Genomic DNA, 19,945 nt, shown 5'->3' on the forward strand with positions numbered 1-19,945 from the left:
AAAATTATATTTGGAAATTGTTTAATATGTTTCGAACAGCACTTATGTTAGGATCTGAAAAAGGTCAAACAGAAGTCGTTAAATTGCTTCTTGAACAAGAAGGAATTGGTATTAATGTTAAAGATATTTGTTTGTTTTGTTTACAATTTATTTTAATAATTTGATATTTCAAAATAATATTTGGAAATTGTTTAATATGTTTCGAACAGCACTTTCGTTAGCATCTGAAAAAGGTCATACAGAAATAGTTAAATTACTTCTTGAACAAAAAGGAATTGATATTAATGCTAAAGATATTTATTTGTTTTATTTAAAATTTACTTTAGTAATTTTGGATATCAAAATTATATTTGGAAATTGTTTAATATGTTTCGAACAGCACTTGTGCTAGCATCTGAAAAAGGTCATAAAGAAATCGTTAAATTACTTCTTGAACAAGAAGGAATTGATGTTATTGCTAAAGATATTTGTTTGTTTTATTTGGTAAATATATATTTTAGTAATTTGACATTTCAAAATGATATTTGAGTTATTTGGTGGAGAGAATCTGATTTAAATGACCATACTATATTTAAATAACGTTTTCATTAAAAATTTCAGATAAAAAATGTTTTTTTATTTATTGTTTGTAAATAAGTTTTGTTGAATCATCAGATATTAAAAAAAGTGCCACTTTTTCGATTGTATCCTAGTGTATCGTTGACATAATTTTGCTTGGGTCTATCGTTACCCAGAAAAAACGATATTTCAAGAATCAAACATGGATTGACAAATATTTCTCTATACGATAGTTTTTAACAGAATTGTTATTTTCGTTTAAATCGATTTCCATTGAATAAATAAAATTGTGAAAAACTTGCATAGTCAGTATCAAAAAGTATTCAAATGGGAGATGAAATTAATCTCCAGGAATTGGATCCTCGAGAATTTCAAGGTAAAACATACCTTATTGAGGATGAAATGCAATTGGTCCCTGAATACAGCAAGTGGAATCGAGTTTGTTCCTGTTGCTGTGGAAAATGTAATCTAGTTTATTTCCCAGCTATAAAACGATATTTTTGTAACCAATGGGAATGCAACCCATTGCTTCCTATTATTGTAACAGCTTTAATCACGGTGTCTTGTGCATTTGCATTATGGGGAATTATTGATTTCTTTTCAGGTGGTGCTATGATTGCCATGCTTGTAATCACATCTTTTATTTATGTAGTTTGGTTATTTGCCTATTATGAGGCAGTTTGTTCATCGCCAGGATATTTACCATTTTATTGGTCAGTTGACAAAAGACAAATATACACTTTAGAGCAACAGTGGGATGGAGTTATTACAGATAGGAATCAATTTGACTTTGCAGCTCATAATGATAGACCAGAAAGAGGCAGCCTTAGCGTTCAAGCTCGTCGCCTTGTTCTGAAAGCAGACCACATATGTAAATGGATTGCAAACTGGGTTGGCCTCAAAAACTACCGTTATTTCTTCACCATGGTCATCTGGACATTATTATATTTCATCATGTTTTTTGCTGATTTCATTTCAGTTATGGTTAAAATGCACAGCTGGCAAACCCGTGCTAGTGTTATTGGTCTTATTGTTTGCGCAGCGCCAGTTTTGGGTTTCTCAGGATTCACAATTGTTATATTTAGGCGTCATGTTAGATATCTTTGTCGTAACACAACAACTTTACAACAGTTCAAAGTCAAGAAGATGAAGGACAAACATAACTACTATGATCTTGGATGCTGCAAAAATATAACAGCTGTAATGGGACCAACTAAGTACTGTCCAATATGGTTTTTCCCAATACCATATAAAAGGGAGTGGAATGGATTTACATGGGAAAAGAATGCGGAGAAAAAGGATGAAGACGATGAGGCATGAGCGGTTATTAAATTTAATTTGTTTGGCGTATTTGCACTTTTTATAAACCTATCAATACAAACAAATTTGAATCAAAAATGATCATTTCACCTTTGAATCGGTTTTCTTTGAATTCTAAGAACACTGCTTCATGAGTTAAAATTCTGATATTTTCATATAAAATTCTAATAATAACATGATAAATAGAAATTATAACTATTATTCGAGAAACAGACATTTTATGTTTCTAATAGTTTTCTGAATTCATAAAAACCAAAGTAATTTCAACACTGGAGTATGTGCTAATCTTACTTAATACACTAACAGCCTTGGCGTATTCCAAAGTGATGGTGTTGTCGGATTAAAGACTGATTAATAATAGTAACATTTATTTTAAGTTGCCTGTTCATGACAATTGTCTTCTTCTGATTCATCCTCTTCACTTGATATTCCATGTTGCTGTTTATACCACTTCCAGAAATCCGAAAAATTAACTTTTCCATCTCCGTTATAATCACATTGTGTCATAATCTCTTTAACCTCTTCTTCTGTTAACTTATCACCAACGAGTTCTGCAAACGAAGTTATATCTTCCAACCCTAGATTTTGATCGTTATCTCCATCAATTGCAGAAAATAAAAGTTTAAAGAACTTTTTTGTATCGCCTGACATTAAGACCTTAAAGAAATTGATCAGGTCATCAAACCTAACGCCTTCTTCATGATTTTTTCTTAGGATTCGGAGCATTGGCGGGGCAAAAGATTCGTCAATTTCGAACTCTAATAAAAGCTTGCGCAGCTCGGGTTCATCCAACACCCCATCTTGATCTACGTCGATCTCACTAAAAACTTTTTTGAGCTCATCTATTTGCTCAGGAGTGAATTCCATTTGGTGGTTTTATCCAGACGAACATTGTCAAATTTGAGTGAAGCCCAGAAAAAACCGTGATTGCGGTGGTGCGATTCAAAACAAATCTTCTAATCGTCAAAAACCACATAATCCCCAGAAATTATTCTGTTTCGAATAATGATTTCAGTAATAGTTTTTCTGAAAAGTAACTATCGTCATTTTGAATTGTCAATTTTTTATTTGGGAAAAAACAGTTTATATTTTATTAAAACAAATATTCTTGGAGTTGGAAAGGTGCTCTTTGTGATAGCTTCATTGTTCTCGTTCTGCTTGAAGTTCTTTGCTTCACATTTTTCACTTTTGATTTTAGTAATTCTGCTTCTTCTTTTTTACGCTGTTCTTTTACAATTTCCAATAAATTCTCACCATCCCAAAGAAAAGGTTCGCCAAAAGTATCTTCATATTCCATTAACATCGGAATTAACTTTTCATGAATTTTTGGTAGATCGACAGTTATCTTTTTCCGAAGCCTTTCTTCTTCCATTAAAGCAGACGCAGCATTTGCTCTTCTTGAAGTTAGTCTATTTGGGTCTGATGCAGTTTCATTAAGTTTCTTCTGTTTGGTTAATATTTCTTCTCTTTCCATAATTAAAGCAATCATTGGAGCAGAGCTTTCTTTTATGTTTTCAAGTCTCCTCACTTCGGATTCGAGTGCAATTAGAGTTCTTTTATTGTTTTGTGTTGTGTAAATAAATGGAAAATCACTTACTGTTGGAACAGGTATATGTAACTCGCCCCATAAACGAAGAAGTTGCTTTTTAGATGCCTCAATAAACTCAGGAAGCATTTTGTCTTTTTCTTTTTGAAGATTTTCTAGTTTTTCATTAAGTGATGCAATTCGTGAATCACTAACATTTTTGGTATCAGGTGAAACAGGTGGTGAGCGACGAATAACAGACTCAATTCGAGTGATTTCATGAAGAAGATCTTTGACTTTTTGCTCATTTGTATGGCAAAGATAATCCAGATTATCTCTTTCTGTCTCAAGAGATCGTATTGTGGAATCGCCCAATGTGGCAGGAATTGGCGTTTTGTTAATCCCAAGTCGTGTTTGAAAAGAATTGATTTCCTTAATTAAATCTTCAACTTGAGGACGTCTTTCTGATATGTCCGATTGGAGATCGGCTAGAAGAGATTCCATTCGATCAATTCGTTCATAACTAAAGTCATCTCCTTCAGTAGAAAATTCACCACGATCTTTAACTTCAAGAATATTAAAACATTTTTCTAATGATTCATAACTTTCTCGAAATTCTTTTTCTTGTTCACTTGTTTCTGATTGAAGTGATTTTAGTTGTTTTTTTGCATTTTTGAGTCTTGCTCGTAATGTTTGTGATGGATCAATTTGTTCATAAATTTCATCCATATCAAATCTTTTAATGTGCAATTGAATTGCTGATTCTGTTTCTTCTGTTTCTTTCTTAATTGAATTATATTGATCTGTATAATGTTGAAGAATTTCGCCAAATAAAATACGTACTTGCTCATTGATATTTTGATATTCTTGTTCAATTTCTTCATTACTTAATCCAATTTGTTTCCATAGTTCTTCAACTTGTTCCTCAATATTTACATCTATCTTCATCTGAATTGAACGTTTAATATAAACGTACAAATTTCCAAAAATAATGATTCCAGAAGAATATTTTAAAATGATGGACTTATCTACATCTGGAAATATTCAAGAGGAAAGCTATATTGCTCTTGAAAATTTCTTTTGTTCTTGTGCGACGTTTGAATATTCAATACAAATTCTTGAAAATCCACAATATTGGATTAATAATTCTAAGTATCTAACAATGGCACCAATTATACTTAAATATACATTTGAGCATAAGTGCCAAAATAATCAACTTTTTCTTCTTAAATCACAAGAAATTTATCAAGCAAATGCGCAAAATTTTACAATGCGAATTCTTAAATTATTCTTTGAAAATAAAATTCCAAATTTTATTCAAATGGCATATGATCTTAGCACTTTATTATCACAAATGTTTGTCTCATGTCCTATCCAAGTTGTGGAACAAGTCAAAGAAATGATTTTTAATTCATTTAAACAAGAACAACAAAGCATACAATACTTGTCCATTATTTCTTATTTGTTTATTCCAATTAATTATTATTTCAGAGGGAATAATTCTGATCAAAATTTTCCATATCAATATTTTAGTTTAATGAATTTAATGTTTGATCAAGAGCGATTTCTTGATGCTAATTATTCTCAATTAATTTTGATTCTTTTTCAATCATTTACGAGTATTTCACGTTTTTGGATAAGGATTTTTATTTTTGAATTTCAGCAAATTATAAAGAAATCGCTTCTGTTATTACATATATATGAACAAAATTTATGTTTGATTTCGAATTGTGAAGAAAAGTTTCCAATTTTTAAATTATTTTCGGAATTAATAAGTTTCTATATACATTTGCATGGATGGTTTAAATCAGATTTAAATATATATGTTGAAGAAAAAGAAGAATTCTTTAAAGAATTTAGTAATGAATTTTTTAATATTTGTATCAATATTTTAATTAAATCAGATCCAAATCAAATTGAAGATAAGATAAATGAAGAAATCAAATTTAATTTACTTAAATTCGTAGCTAAAAATATTAATAATTTCATTAATCCCGAAACGTTTCAAATATTTTTTAATTTAATTGTACTTAAATATATTAACTTAACAAGAGAAGATATTCAACAAAAAGAAACAAATCCATTTTATTTTTATGAATTAGCATTTGAATTTAATGGATTTTTAACTAATAATAGGCAATGTATATTATTTATATTAAATAGTCTTTTTTCATTTGATTATAATATGTTGATAAAATGTATTTTATCTGTTCCAAATATAACAGAAGGATTAATACAAATTTGTTCATATATTTCATCATTATTTAATAAAGAAAATATTTTCCCAAATATAGAATATATTAATTATATAAACACAATTATAAATGGGACTCAATTAAATATGGATTCTGAAATCCCTATTTTGTTATTATTAGGAGAATCAATTTCATTTTTTGATGATGAAACTAAAGCTCGACTTTCAATGCTATCATTAAATTATTTAAATGTAAACTTAACAAATCAATATGACCCGAATTCAGTTATTATGTTTACTTTTGGTTGTAAATTAACAAAACTGATTTTAAAATCGGGTTATTTAATGCCTTCATCAACTAATATAGAATTAATATTGAAAAATAATATATGTGTTAATAATGATGGAATTCAATCATTATTTTTATATATATCATTATCGAATGATCCAAAGTCATTAGATTTGATTTTAAGATATATTTTTAACGTTATTGAATCAATTTATCAAGAAAATTCACAAAACTTTGTAAGTGTTACTCCACAAAATCGTTATATACTAATAAATTCATTTAGAACCATAAACTTTGTAATATGTAAATATAATGTTAATTTTGATGCTTGTTTCTTTTTGCCATTAATTACTAACTTCTTAAGTATTGATGAGATCTTTGAAGAATCTCTTTTTAATGATTTAATTGAAATCATTTGTAATATAATTCAATATGATTTACCAAATTATTTAGAAGTTTTTAATATTTATTTTCAATTTTTTAAGATAACTTTAATGGATTCGACAAATCCTTTTTTGGTATATCATGGATCAATGTTAAAACCAATGATAACATTTATAATTTATCATTATGATGATTTTAATAATTGGCCAATTAAAAACGAATTTTTAAATTTTGTTTATAATTTGTTTATGCAGTTTATAATAATGGAAGATCCTGTTGAAGAAGAAGTTTTATCTGTTGTTGTTTTAATATCGATAATGATTCAAATTAACAATTATTTCCCTAATGAAATATTGATTGAAATTTATAATAAAACTTTAAACTTTTTACAGAAAAATGAATCAAATGTAATATTTTGTATTGCTGCACTTGATATAATTTGCTCGATAAAAATTATGAAAAAAGATATTATTCTTGATAATGTTGTACTAAAATGTATGCTAACTTTGATTAAGGATAAAATTATTTTAAGGAAAATTGATAAAGTTTATTATTATTTAATAATCAACTCAATGGATAATCCGCCAATTAACAAAGTTACGTTCGGAAATTATCTCTTAAGCCTTCCTTGTAATGAGTTATTTTTGAAAAAGTTTAACTGTAAATGGATAACTGAATATGATGTAAAATATCCACTTGCGCAAGGACTTGAAAAAATAGAGGAAATATCAACATGAAATACATTTTATTATGTTTATTTACGGATACAAAGTATTAAAAATTAACAAATATTTTATTAAATATAATTAAAGTGTTGCTTCTCCATGCAATAAAACATCAAATGGTTCTGATATATTTGACGTGAACTTCAATTTCCCGTAAAAATATCCAACTTTAGTTGGCTTAAATTGAATGGGAAACATTACGTAACATTTTGGCTCTATAACAAATGAAGAAATTGGTATAAAAAATGGTTCTTCGACAGTCGATACAATATGACATTGTTTATTTGATCTGTTACAAACTTTCAATCTCATTTTTTGTGTTTTCCCAAGTTTACATGGAAGGAATTCATAATTATCAGAATAAACGCCAACAATTTTTTTCTTTTCGTTTGAAATCGATTTTCCAATTGTTCGTAAAGTTTCGGTTTGGCCGTTTGTTTCAATTTTGAATGTCTCATTGAAATTGTATGGAACAAACGGCGAAAATTCAATGCTAAATTCGGTTTTTTCCATTGCGTTTATTTTTATCGAGATCGGATATTTAAAAGGGCTTTTGCCGATTTCCCAGTTTCTTTTAAGAGGCAGAAACCTTAATATTATTGGTTTGTTACATAAATTCGTTGCAATAATATTAATTTTTCTGTTTCCTCCAACTTCGCAAATTCCAAAATCAATATTTTTTTGGTTCAATTTAAACAATTTCCTTTTCTTTATACAAAAACTTGAATCATCGTCAATCACATTTATGGGTACTTTTATGATTTCATCTTCTGATTTAATTTCAATTGATGATGTAACTTTACCAAAAATTTTGACTTCTAATTCCGTTTTAGAATAAGGTTGAATGATTATATTATTTGGTTTAACTCTAATGTTTTGTGAATACGTAATAATAGAAATTGGAATTGGTATTGATGACATATTTATAACATTTAAAAAATTTGTTTCATCTCCAAAAAACCGTAATTTTGAAGGTTGAACGATAATACTTTTTGAAGAAGATTTAATCGGAAAACAAAGAAAAAGTTTTTTTATGTGGATCAACTTTTTAAATACTGAATTGAATTCCTTTTTTTCGATTAAATTTAAATATTTCGAAATCGAACTAATTTCATTGCTATCAGTCATCCATTCGAATGTTTTAGCAAAAAAGTCATTTGGATATAAAAAAGCTTTAATTTCTCTTAAGATTTCATCACCAAAATACATTGCAATTGGAATTCTTTTGCCAGGTTCATGATGAGAATTAACAACAAATTCGAATGTTGCTGAAGATTTTGGATAAACCAAAGAAGAAATTGGATTTACATTTATAATGAAATCATTTTTTGTTTCTGCAGTAAAAACTACAAAAGCTGTTCTATTACCATAATTTTTAACTTCGATTTTTGTTGAGTATTGATTAACATCTGAATAACAAAGTTGAAATGATTCATCACAATAAATATCACTTTCATATTTATATGCAATGATTGGAATATATTTAGAAAGTGATTCTTGAGAAGAAACTTCTATTTCTTGTGCTAAAACAGAACTTTGAAATGGTTCACATTCGATGTTAATAGGTAAATCGACTTCAACATTTTCACTAATCAAAAAACATTTTGGAATCTGAAGTTCAAAAGAATTAACTCCTGAAACGACAAAAGATTTTACATTAGGTTCATTATCTTTCACGTTATTAAATAAAATAAACGATGGAACCACTTTTATTATATCTTCTAATTCATTTTCTTCTTCTTCTTCGAATAAGTCATCGCTAAATAAATTATTGTCTGTTATCATTTCCTCTTCCTCTTCTTCTTCGTCAATTGTTACAGAATAAAAATCTGTCACATCAGATTTATTATCACGAATTAATGTTATATAAAATGATTTTTGATTTTGTAAAATGTTTTTTATATTAATTGTTTCTTTTGATTTAATATCAAATAAATGTTGATCATTATCAATTTTTAACAAAAGTTTTATCGACAAATTACTTATGTTTATAATAGTTGTTCCTCTAATTTCATATGGAAGTTTTACACATTCACCTAAAAGTTCAATGTCATTATCAATTCCTTTAAGTGTTGTTTTATATAATTTTTCTTCTGTTGGTTCAAATACGATTATTGAATGTGTGTTTTCTGTAGTAAGATAAAATGGTGGGAAAATTTGATTTTTAAGTAAATTCGAATTCTTGAAATCAAAAAATCTTTTGCTAATGTTACCAACGGATATTGACCCAAAATCAATGATTGTTGTTGTTCTAGATTTGATGATTTTTAGCGTTCGTGTGATAATATCTCCAGTACTTTCACATTTTAATATAAATTTTGGTTTATTAATTTCTTTTTTTGTAGAATTAAATGTTATTAAAATAGGAATTGTAGATGAAGGACCAATATCAAAAATAGTTCGATTTAAATTAAAACATGATGATTCTATTGATGCTTTAATTCGTAATGTTGAAGATCCTTTATTAAAAACAAAAATCGTATTTTGAGAAGTTACTCCTTCATAAAAAACCCAGCATTGATCATTTTGTGGAGAGAGCTCTAATGGCGAAGAAATGCATTCTCCTATAATTGGAACTGATGTTTCTGTTTTTCCTTGAATTATTAATTCTGATAAATATGTTTTTGGTACAAGTGGAGAAAAAGAAACAAGCAAAGATTTAGTACTAAAGGGTTCTACTTTAGTGCTTGTTTCTTGAATTGAAAATGAAGGATCAAATTGTATCGATAATTTTATCCATTCAGTAGAATTTCCAGAGTTAGTGATTAGAATTTTCTGGTATGCTATTGAATTAGGAAAAATTGGTGTGAACTCAATTTTCGATGGAAAACATAAAATACATGAATCATCTCTAAAGTCTGGAATGAATGATTGGGTATTTTCTATTTCAACCTGCTTATTAATTTTTTTTGAAGGAATTTCGTGTATTTCAGAAATCATATATTTTGAGTCTGCTTCCAAGTTTGAAATAAGATTCTCAATGGAATCTTTAGTAGAACCATCACTTTCAAAGACTGATATCAAATTCATTGTTTTTAGCATATCGGAATCACTTGATACATTGTCATTTTCAGGTTTTGTTTTCCCATTTTTCATATTCCATTTTTTTTCTTTGTTCTTAAAAGTAAACGAACTTTCGAATACAAAAAGTGAAAAATCCCGTTACTGTGAAGCGGTTAATCACTTTCCAAATAACTTCTCTAAATTTTTAATGGAATTACTTTTAAAATTAGATAAAATTATTTTTAATTTAAAAGAAGAAAATTTTAGTGCAACAGTTGAACAAACAATGGGGTTATTTGATTCAAACTATCCATATACATTTAATTTAATTATAAGCAATTTGATTTATTTTGTATTTTTTTCACAAAAGAATGTGAATAATATATATTTTAAATATTTAGAAACAATTCAAACAAAAGAAGAAGAAATAAACAAAAATATTCCGAAAATTATTGATATTTTTACTAACAATTTAATTGATATCAAAACACAAGAATCATTTTACATAATAGAGAAAATGATCGGAATAAATTTAATTGATAAAGATACCACAAAAAACATCAAATCAAAATATTTTGCACACTATAAAACAGAAATAGAAAACAAAACAAATCATTCTAAAAAATTTGATAATGTATTTTTAGATAATTATGAAGAACTTTCAAAAAATGATTTTGAGCTTCATAAGCAATATGTTAAAGAAGGACATAATCCGAATGAAATTGCGAAAATAATTCGAAATGATGAAATAAAAAAACTTCAAGAAATATCATCGCAATCAAATTTTGATTTTAATCAAACAATTAAACCATCGCTTTATGAAAGATGTTCATTTATTAACTATTGGAATGTTACACTAATTGATTATGCAGCATTTTTTGGATCAGTTAAATGTTTTAAATTTTTACTTATGAATGGTTCTAATGTAGAAAATACAGGTGAATATGCTATTGCAAGTGGAAATCTTGAAATCATTCATTTGTGTGAACAAAATCATTCATCATTTGAAGGTGCATATGAAACAGCAATTATGTTTCATCAAAATGATATCTTTAAATATCTTTATGAAAAGAAAATTGAAAAATTAAATGATAAATTGGGATGTTTTTGTATAGAAAAAGGAAAATATGAAATTCTTTCATTATTGGAAGAACGTCTGGATGAAAACAAAAAATTTGTAATCAATGAATCAGCAAGTAAAGGAAATTTATATCTCGTTGAATATTTTGTTCAAAAAAATACTTTGGGAATCCCAAAAGATATCTTAGTATTTTCTTCAGGATCAAAAAATTTAGAACTTATTAAATTACTTCTCAAGCAAAAATGTTTAAATATAAATACTAAAAATATTTATTTGTTTTATTTGAAATTTATTTCAATAAGTTAAGATTTCAAAATAAAATTTGGAAGTTATTTAAATTATTTGAAACAGCACTTATGAAAGCATCTGAAAACGGTAATACAGAAATAGTTAAATTACTTCTTGAACAAAAAGGAATTGGTATTAATGTTAAAGATATTTATTTGTTTTATTTGATATTTATTTTGATAATTTGATAATTCAAAATAATATTTGGAAATTATTTAAATTATTTAAAACAGCACTTATGAAAGCATCTGAAAATGGTTATGCAGAAATAGTTAAATTACTTCTTGAACAAAAAGGAATTGATATTAACGATAAAGATATTATTTATTTTAATAATTTGATATTCCAAAATAATATTTGGAAATTATTTAAATTATTTTGGACAGCACTTATTTATGCATCATCAAATGGTCATATAGAAATTGTCAAATTACTTCTTGAACAAGAAGGAATTGATATTAATGATGAAGATATTTATTCGTTTTATTTGATATTTATTTTAATAATTTTCTATTTCAAAATAATATTTGGAAATTATTTTGGACAGCACTTATTTTGGCATCATCAAATGGTCATATAGAAATTGTCAAATTACTTCTTGAACAAGAAGGAATTGATATTAATGCTAAAGATATTTATTTGTTTTATTTGAAATTTATTTTAATGGTTTGAAATTTTAAAATAATATTTGGAAATTATTTAAATTATTTTTTACAGCAATTATTATAGCATCTTTCAATGGTCATATAGAAATAGTTAAATTTCTTCTTGAACAAAAAGGAATTGATATCAATGCTGAAAATATTTATTTATTTTATTTGAAATTTATTTTAATAATTTTATATTTCAAAATAACATTTGAAAATTATTTAATTTATTTGAAACAGCACTTATAGCTGCATCTTTCAATTGTCATACAGAAATAGTTAAATTACTTCTTGAACATAAAGGAATTGATATTAATGCTGAAAATAATATTTATTTTAATAATTTGATATTCCAAAATAATATTTGGAAATTATTTAAATTATTTTGGACAGCACTTATTTATGCATCATCAAATGGTCATATAGAAATTGTCAAATTACTTCTTGAACAAGAAGGAATTGATATTAATGCTAAAGACATTTATTTGTTTTATTTGATATTTATTTTAATAATTTGATATTTCAAAATATTATTTGGAAATTATTTAAATTATTTAAAACAGCACTTACATTAGCATCTGAAAATGGTTATACAGAAATGGTTAAATTACTTCTTGAACAAGAAGGAATTGATGTTAATGCTAAAGATATTTATTCTTTTTATTTGAAATTTATTTTAATAATTTTTTATTTCAAAATTTTATTTGGAAATTGTTTAATTTATTTAAAACAGCACTTATTTATGCATCTAAGAAAGGTGAAATAGAAATAGTTAAATTACTTCTTAAACAAGAAGGAATTGATATTAATGCTAAAGATATTTATTAATTTGTTTTAATATTCATTTTAATAATTTCGGATTACAAAATAACATTTGAAAATTATTTAAATTATTTAGAACAGCACTTATGTTAGCATCTGCAAAAGGTCATACAGAAATAGTTAAATTTCTTCTTGAACAAAAAGGAATTGATATTAATGCTAAAGATATTTATTAATTTGTTTTAATATTCATTTTAATAATTTCGGATTACAAAATAACATTTGAAAATTATTTAAATTATTTAGAACAGCACTTATTTGGGCATCATATTTTGTTCGTACAGAAATAGTTAAATTACTTCTTGAACAAAAAGGAATTGATATTAATGCTAAAGATATTTATTAATTTGTTTTAATATTCATTTTAATAATTTCGGATTACAAAATAACATTTGAAAATTATTTAAATTATTTAGAACAGCACTTATGTTAGCATCTGCAAAAGGTCATACAGAAATAGTTAAATTACTTCTTAAACAAGAAGGAATTGATATTAATGCTAAAGATATTTATTTGTTTTATTTAAAATTTATTTTGATAATTTTATATTTCAAAATAATAATTGAAAATTATTTAATTTATTTAAAACAGCACTTATTTTAGCATCTCAAAAAGGTCACACAGAAATAGTTAAATTACTTAGTAAAAAAGGTGTTCATAAAAATACAACAAATATATCAGATTTACCCAAAATAAGCATAAGCACAACACCAAAAATTAAAAACTCAATTAGTTTATCACATTCTCATTATATGACTAAAATTTATTATGTATGAATCGAACTCATTTTTATGATAAAAAGAGTTTAATATTTTTACTCATATTTGAAGTTGTCTAAGAAAAAACATATTTTAGGGAAAGAATTATTTATTAATTTATCGAAAGTTTTATACTTTATAGTTACCTTCGATTTCATGTTGAGACGAATCTTCTTCTTCGAACAATTCGACTTCGATATCGATTTTATTCTTATTAATTTTCACAGATCCATATATTGCGATTGAAGCCTCCACCAAAATTCCAACGAGCAACATAATGAGCGCTGAAGCGCCCAACGTAATAAATATGAAATAATAATCGTAAAACTTCAACTTCTTTGGTGTTGGGAATTCACATTTTCCATTTTCGACGCAAGACATGTTTCTAAATTTATAATTATATAAACGATTATGATAATTCATAAAAGTTTCCACGTTTAAATATTTGTACATTCTCTTATACATTTCCTTACCTTCATTTGTACCTAATTTCATTGGACTTTTACTTACTTTCCTTAAACATGTTGGGAAAGAAGTATCATTATAATAATGTGAACCATTTGGATCACCGCAATGTGTTTTTAATACTTTTATACCTTCTCTATATTCCAAGTTATATGTAATTAAACTGATTGATTTCCAATTACTTTTATCTATTTTCTTCATTATATTCTCATTTGTTACATTATTATTAATATCATTATATATATCTAAAGATAAATCAATTAAGTTTCGACTTCTTCGATGTGTCGGTAATAAATTAGTTCCATTAAGTTTAGAGACAATATCTTCAATAGTATATATTAAATCAGAATGATCCGTTGGTACTTTAATAGTTTTTCCTGATAATTTATCTAATCCTAATGCTTTTTTAATGTTCGGGTCATCTCCTAAATATCCAATCATACCTGAGACTACAAATAAACTATCTGTTCCTGATGAGCCATGTACACAATCTGATGAATATACAACGTCATTAATAACTTTGGAATCTTTTTCTCGTATCGGAATATCACGTGTACCATGATCACCTGTGATAATGAATATTGTATTATTATCATTTTCTTTAAGATATTTAATGACATCGCCAACTGACCATTTACTTGCGAATTTATTTACATTCTTAAATCGTTCACGTCGTAATTCTTCTTGATTTAATTCTTTGGAATTATTAATCGAATCATAATATTCTGGTTTATCATACCCTACATAAGGTAAATGTGAATCAATAGTTAACAAAACTCCAAAAATTGGAATATTACTTTTGTTTTCGCGTACAAGAAAATCTTTTTGTTGTCCCCAATGTAATTGGAATTCTTTAGATAACAATCGATCACTTGGCCATGTTGCACCTTTAGTACGTATCGAACCTTCTTCAATGTTAAGTAATTTCTCCATTCCTTGTTTCGGATAATATGCTTGTGCATAATCAAACCATTCCGGCATATCGAATCCTTTTTCAATCATTTTCATCGTAAGTGAATTAATTTCTTCTTCTTTACAATTGAAGTTAAGTTGAGGCCAACTCGAATTAGGTATTAATAAATGTTGAATAGGATCATTATACATATCGCCATAACTTTCATTACATTTAAGACGTACTTTTGCTTCTTCTTTGGCTGGTCGTCTAAAGACCCAATAGTTTTGGCCATCGAAATTAAATTCGGATGCACTAATGAATAATGTGCGATAACCAATTTGTTTCATATGACTTGAAACATCATCAGATTGGATTAATGCGCCATCCAATATGTTTAAATATGTTTGAGCTGGTGTTAAGCCTGTTAATAATGAACTAAACCCTGAATTAGTAGGTAACCCAAATGATGATACACCTGCAAATGTAATTGATATGTTTTGTATTTCGGCAAGTTCTTTAACTATTTCTGAATTATAATATTGTCGATCTGTAATTAAGCGACGGGGATCTTCTTCTGTTATATTAGAATGCTCAATGATAAATGAATTATTGATTAAATAATATGATGGTGTTAAACTTTCATATGCTATTAAAACAACATTTGGCATTTTGCTAATATTGGGTTTAACGGTCGTCGGCGGTTTGAAATTTTTACATTCGGAATGATTTTGGTTGTAGGCACAAAATGCTGCTTTGTCACCATGGACAGCAGGAAATATGGGAGGATCACGATTATCTAACCAATAACGATTAGGTGGTAAATATGATCGAGTAAGATTTACAAATTGTGAATTTGTTTCTGGGGTTAATGTCTTTTCATAGTGCGTTAATGATAAAGCTACTGACTCTAAATAGGTTAAATATGAATATGATGAAAGTTTTTGGTCGGATGTAAAAAATAAGGTTTGGATGATCATGAATAAATGAAATATAGAAAGAGTATGATAGATTATAAATATGGTGTCTGTCTTTTGGATATGAAAGATTTTGGGTTCTTTGTTCTTCTCACAGCGATATGATATGATCGTGGAAAATAAACTGTTTTCAAAGATTTGATCCCAATTTTTGATAACGATGTAGATAACAAAGCCAATCCATATTAATAGAAATACTAATAATGTAATCCAAAATTTAGGATAATCCCAAATTACGCCTAAAACAGAATCAATTGTTGATGAATCTTGCTCTCCACTACCTGGTATTTGGTTTAATGCTGGAGAAAAACTGTCAATTGGAAAAATAAAGTCTAGACTTTTTCCAACATATGTCATAAAATGTGAAGGATTACCATTTTGCATATTGTTGTGCATGAACTCAAAGTCATAGATGCTAAAGGCAAACATTAGGAAGTAAATAATAAAAAAGAAAATATTTAAAGGAATTATTGGAAAACGTATCTTTTGAATAAGAAATGAAAGCCAATAATGTAATGTCCCCATGAACCCAAGTTGACAAATTTGTCTTAGAAACATATATACACAATTACTTGCCTTTCCAAGCATTTTTAATTTCCCTGTTGTTTCGAAAATTCCTTTGCATACAATAATATATAAAATTGGAATTCCACATAAGATTGGTAAGAAGTAACAACAAGGAATGTTGAGTTTAAATCTGTTCATTGTTTTGTTCCTAAAAACAACTTTTATAAAAAAGTGACAAGAAAATTTTCATCAGAAAAAATGTTATCAAAGGGGTCTTATTTGAATAGCTTATCGATGAGTATACTAACAAAAAGTGGATGAACTTATTTGAAAAAGTTGGAACCGACCATAGGTTTTCGTGTAAAGCACCGAAACTCCATGGACGATACATCCCACAAAGATTGAGTATTGTAAGATAATCAAACTTTTTAATAAAATTTAACGGGGATCACTTCATCGCTGTAAATCATCCTATTCAAAATAATATTACCTCACAAAAACGATGGAATAATCACCGAGCCACCGGCTAATAATGTTATCATCCAAGCATCTGATAAAATCCAACTCTTATGGATAAAAAATAAAATTCCATCTTCAAAATTTAGTGAAAAGAAAATTGTCAATTAAATTTTTTAACAACTGTTAGATCAAATACCATTAATCATTTAATTTTGGTTATTTTACATCCAAGAAAATCTCCAAATTTTTCAAGTCATTTCATTTCTTGAAATTTCATGGTGTCTAATGTTATAAATTAATATATTTTATGAATGTTATTTCTTTAAATGATTATTGGAAAATTCTACACTCTTTAACTTTTAATATTAAAGGGAATTAAATTCTATCAAAAAATAAAGATCTTTATTTTGATCATCAAAGAAAGTGTTTCGAATAAAATGCTTTTATGGCTAATTTTAAATTTTAAATATTCACTAAGTCATTAAAGTGGGGCAATTTTAAAAAATTCAAAGTAAAATTGCTTTTTAAAAAAAATACAAAAAAGAGCACCGGGAAGACTCGAACTTCCAACCTTGAGGTTATGAGCCTCACGAACTAAACCAATTGTTCCACGGTGCTATTCATTTATTAAATTTTAGTAACCTTTTTAAGTTAACTTCATAAAATTTAATAATTCATTAAATTATATCTTAAGGTTATAATTACATGTATTATTATTATGGTCCCAAAAAATAATGGAAAAGATTCTCTCCACAAACTATTCAATTTTCACAGAAGCTTTTCCATCTGTATAAAACCAAATCAATCTTACAGTTCATTTAATAATCAAACATAATTATGTTATTCTTAGCTTTTCATTTTTTGTGCGCTCTTTAACTTATTTACAATTGGTAACCACGCTCCACTAAACGCGCCTATTTCCACTGTTACGTTTTGATCTCTTAATACGTCGTGGCACAGCGCCATTGTGCATAATTCTCCGTGGTCCCAGCAGTAGTTCATTTGCCATTTATATTGTTCTGTTGCATTTACTGGAAGCGCGTTTCTTTTCGCGAACACTTTATAGTAATCAACGCCCGCGACGTTTGCGGCTGTTTCGAACCAGTTCCGGCATACATATCCGTGCGGAAACAGTTCCACTAACGACGTTGGGTTATCCTTTGTTGATCTTTTCATCCATATCACATGCGAAAGGCCCGAGCCATGCACGCCGACGACCACAGACGCGTTTGCAGCCATTTCGATTTGCTCCTTAATTTTTAGCTTCGCGAAATCGATTCGTTTTACGCTACAAAAGTCGCATTTGCTCAATATGTAATCTTCGATTGCATCGACGTTGACGAATTTACGACTTTTCGTCTTACGCTCGATGATAAGTATTAATGGGTTATCGACGTCAAGTTTATGTTTTGGTATTTGAAGTTCTTTAAATACTTCGCTTTGAAGTTCCATCTGCGAACTGTTTCGGAACTTAAACTGCGCGCCAAGCATTCGCTGGACGGAATTTCCATTTGTACTTATTTCGGTCTTTTCTAAGCCGACAATTAAACGATTAAATATTCGTGTGTCCGAATCGTGTAACACATTTTTGATGGGATACTTCGAAATTGCTTTGTAGAAGTCTTTGTGAACAAATGGCTCAATATCTTTGATGAAGATGTTTCGTTCTCTGTTTGTCGTGTCGCCTTCAATACGTTCAATGGTTTGGAATACCGGTAATAGGAAATCATAGATCATATGCCACAACATTAATGTGTTCCAAAATCGGGAAATTAAATATGAAATTTGTGGATAAAATATTGAACTTGAATTAAGTTGCATCAGCGTATTATGAATTACTACTGGTTCATGTTGAAGTCGGCTCTCTGGGCGATCATTAGGAAATGATCGAGCGCTACTTGAGATAAATGGTTCTGGAAATATAAAATCGGCTGGAGTAGAAAAGACTAATAGACCTTTATGAAGTGCAACATGACGCATGTCACAAAAGCGGGTTTCAAGTGTGTTGCCAAAACATTGCATTTGGGACCAGTTGAAGGAATTTGAAAATTTATTGATTTGCAGATTAAGTGGAACATAGTTTTCTGTTTGAGCTAGAAGACTCTTTGGAACATGGAAGTTGGATCCCTTGAAATGATTGGGATCAACGCAAAATAAAGTTCCGGTATAATTTTGTATGAATGGTAAGGGAAGCTCAAATTCAAGTGAATACTGTGTAAACGATTTAAGGACAAATGTTTTTGGTTGTAACACAAGTGGAAGATCAAAAGATTTGGTTTGATAGCCAAAATAATTTATCATGGAATTTTTCATATGATGTGGAATAGGTGTATTAAAAGTAAGAAATATGTTGTATCCATTGGTGGTTATAGATTTGTTATAATGTTCACATGGATTGTAAGATTGGAAATTAGGAATTGTCTGTCGATAATTTCTAGCTACTGTGATAACGAAAATTAGTATGGTAGTGACTTCGAAAGCAAGCATTGCTTTCAGAATTTGTGAGAATTTGGTAGGAGGAAAAAATCGCATTGATCAAAACAGACTTTGTCAAAATGAAACAAATAAATTTCATAGATCTAATGAGACAGATTAGAAATCTCATTGGATCTCTTAACCATCACGAGCACAACTATGAAATAATCAAATTATTTTTGTTTATAAATAAAAAGTTAAAATATTTTTAAAATGGATAATGCAAAAAATATGTCAGCTTTCTTTAAAAACCATTTATGTTTTGTGTGATGAACTCTTTCTAGGTGGTTACATGAATTCAATTTTATTGCTTAAATATATGGGATGATCCAACTTGGATCATATGATATCAAAGAAGATAAAAATATTTTATCAGTTTTAGTAATGGTACTTGTATATTGCAAATTCAAAAAACCATTAATCACGATTGATGCAATTCAAACAATTTTTTAATTATAAAAAAGTGGTGTTATGAGTATTAAAAAATCATGCAGTTGTGTATGTTTAGTGTGCAAAGTTGTTTTTCCAGTTTTGTGTTATTCATGGAAAGAAATCAATTTTATCAGATAAATATAA

At 27.6% G+C, this 19,945-nt stretch overlaps 5 protein-coding genes across 5 annotated transcripts; 1 reads left to right on the forward strand and 4 right to left on the reverse strand.

Moving 5' to 3' along the window:
- Positions 1 to 885: 885 nt before the first annotated feature.
- Positions 886 to 1,878, forward strand: GO595_010278 (DHHC zinc finger domain containing protein; the record flags this gene model as incomplete). The annotated part of the gene is made up of 1 exon (XM_067912939.1): positions 886 to 1,878. The coding sequence occupies one exon, from the start codon at positions 886 to 888 to the stop codon at positions 1,876 to 1,878; it is 993 nt and encodes a 330-aa protein (XP_067769016.1).
- A 372-nt stretch (positions 1,879 to 2,250) lies between these two features.
- On the reverse strand, positions 2,251 to 2,745 carry GO595_010279 (EF hand family protein; the record flags this gene model as incomplete). Its single annotated transcript, XM_067912940.1, has 1 exon — positions 2,251 to 2,745. One exon carries the CDS (start codon positions 2,743 to 2,745, stop codon positions 2,251 to 2,253), a length of 495 nt encoding a protein of 164 aa, XP_067769017.1.
- Positions 2,746 to 2,971: 226 nt separating this feature from the next.
- GO595_010280 (microtubule associated protein) lies at positions 2,972 to 4,351 on the reverse strand (the record flags this gene model as incomplete). The annotated part of the gene is made up of 1 exon (XM_067912941.1): positions 2,972 to 4,351. The coding sequence occupies one exon, from the start codon at positions 4,349 to 4,351 to the stop codon at positions 2,972 to 2,974; it is 1,380 nt and encodes a 459-aa protein (XP_067769018.1).
- Positions 4,352 to 13,723: 9,372 nt separating this feature from the next.
- On the reverse strand, positions 13,724 to 15,931 carry GO595_010281 (Sulfatase; the record flags this gene model as incomplete). The annotated part of the gene is made up of 1 exon (XM_067912942.1): positions 13,724 to 15,931. The coding sequence occupies one exon, from the start codon at positions 15,929 to 15,931 to the stop codon at positions 13,724 to 13,726; it is 2,208 nt and encodes a 735-aa protein (XP_067769019.1).
- Positions 15,932 to 17,740: 1,809 nt separating this feature from the next.
- GO595_010282 (uncharacterized protein) lies at positions 17,741 to 19,207 on the reverse strand (the record flags this gene model as incomplete). Its single annotated transcript, XM_067912943.1, has 1 exon — positions 17,741 to 19,207. One exon carries the CDS (start codon positions 19,205 to 19,207, stop codon positions 17,741 to 17,743), a length of 1,467 nt encoding a protein of 488 aa, XP_067769020.1.
- Positions 19,208 to 19,945: the final 738 nt, after the last annotated feature.

Source organism: Histomonas meleagridis (genome assembly GCF_020186115.1).
Source record: "Histomonas meleagridis strain 2922-C6/04-10x chromosome Unknown scaffold_61, whole genome shotgun sequence".
NCBI classification, from domain to species: domain Eukaryota; phylum Parabasalia; order Tritrichomonadida; family Dientamoebidae; genus Histomonas; species Histomonas meleagridis.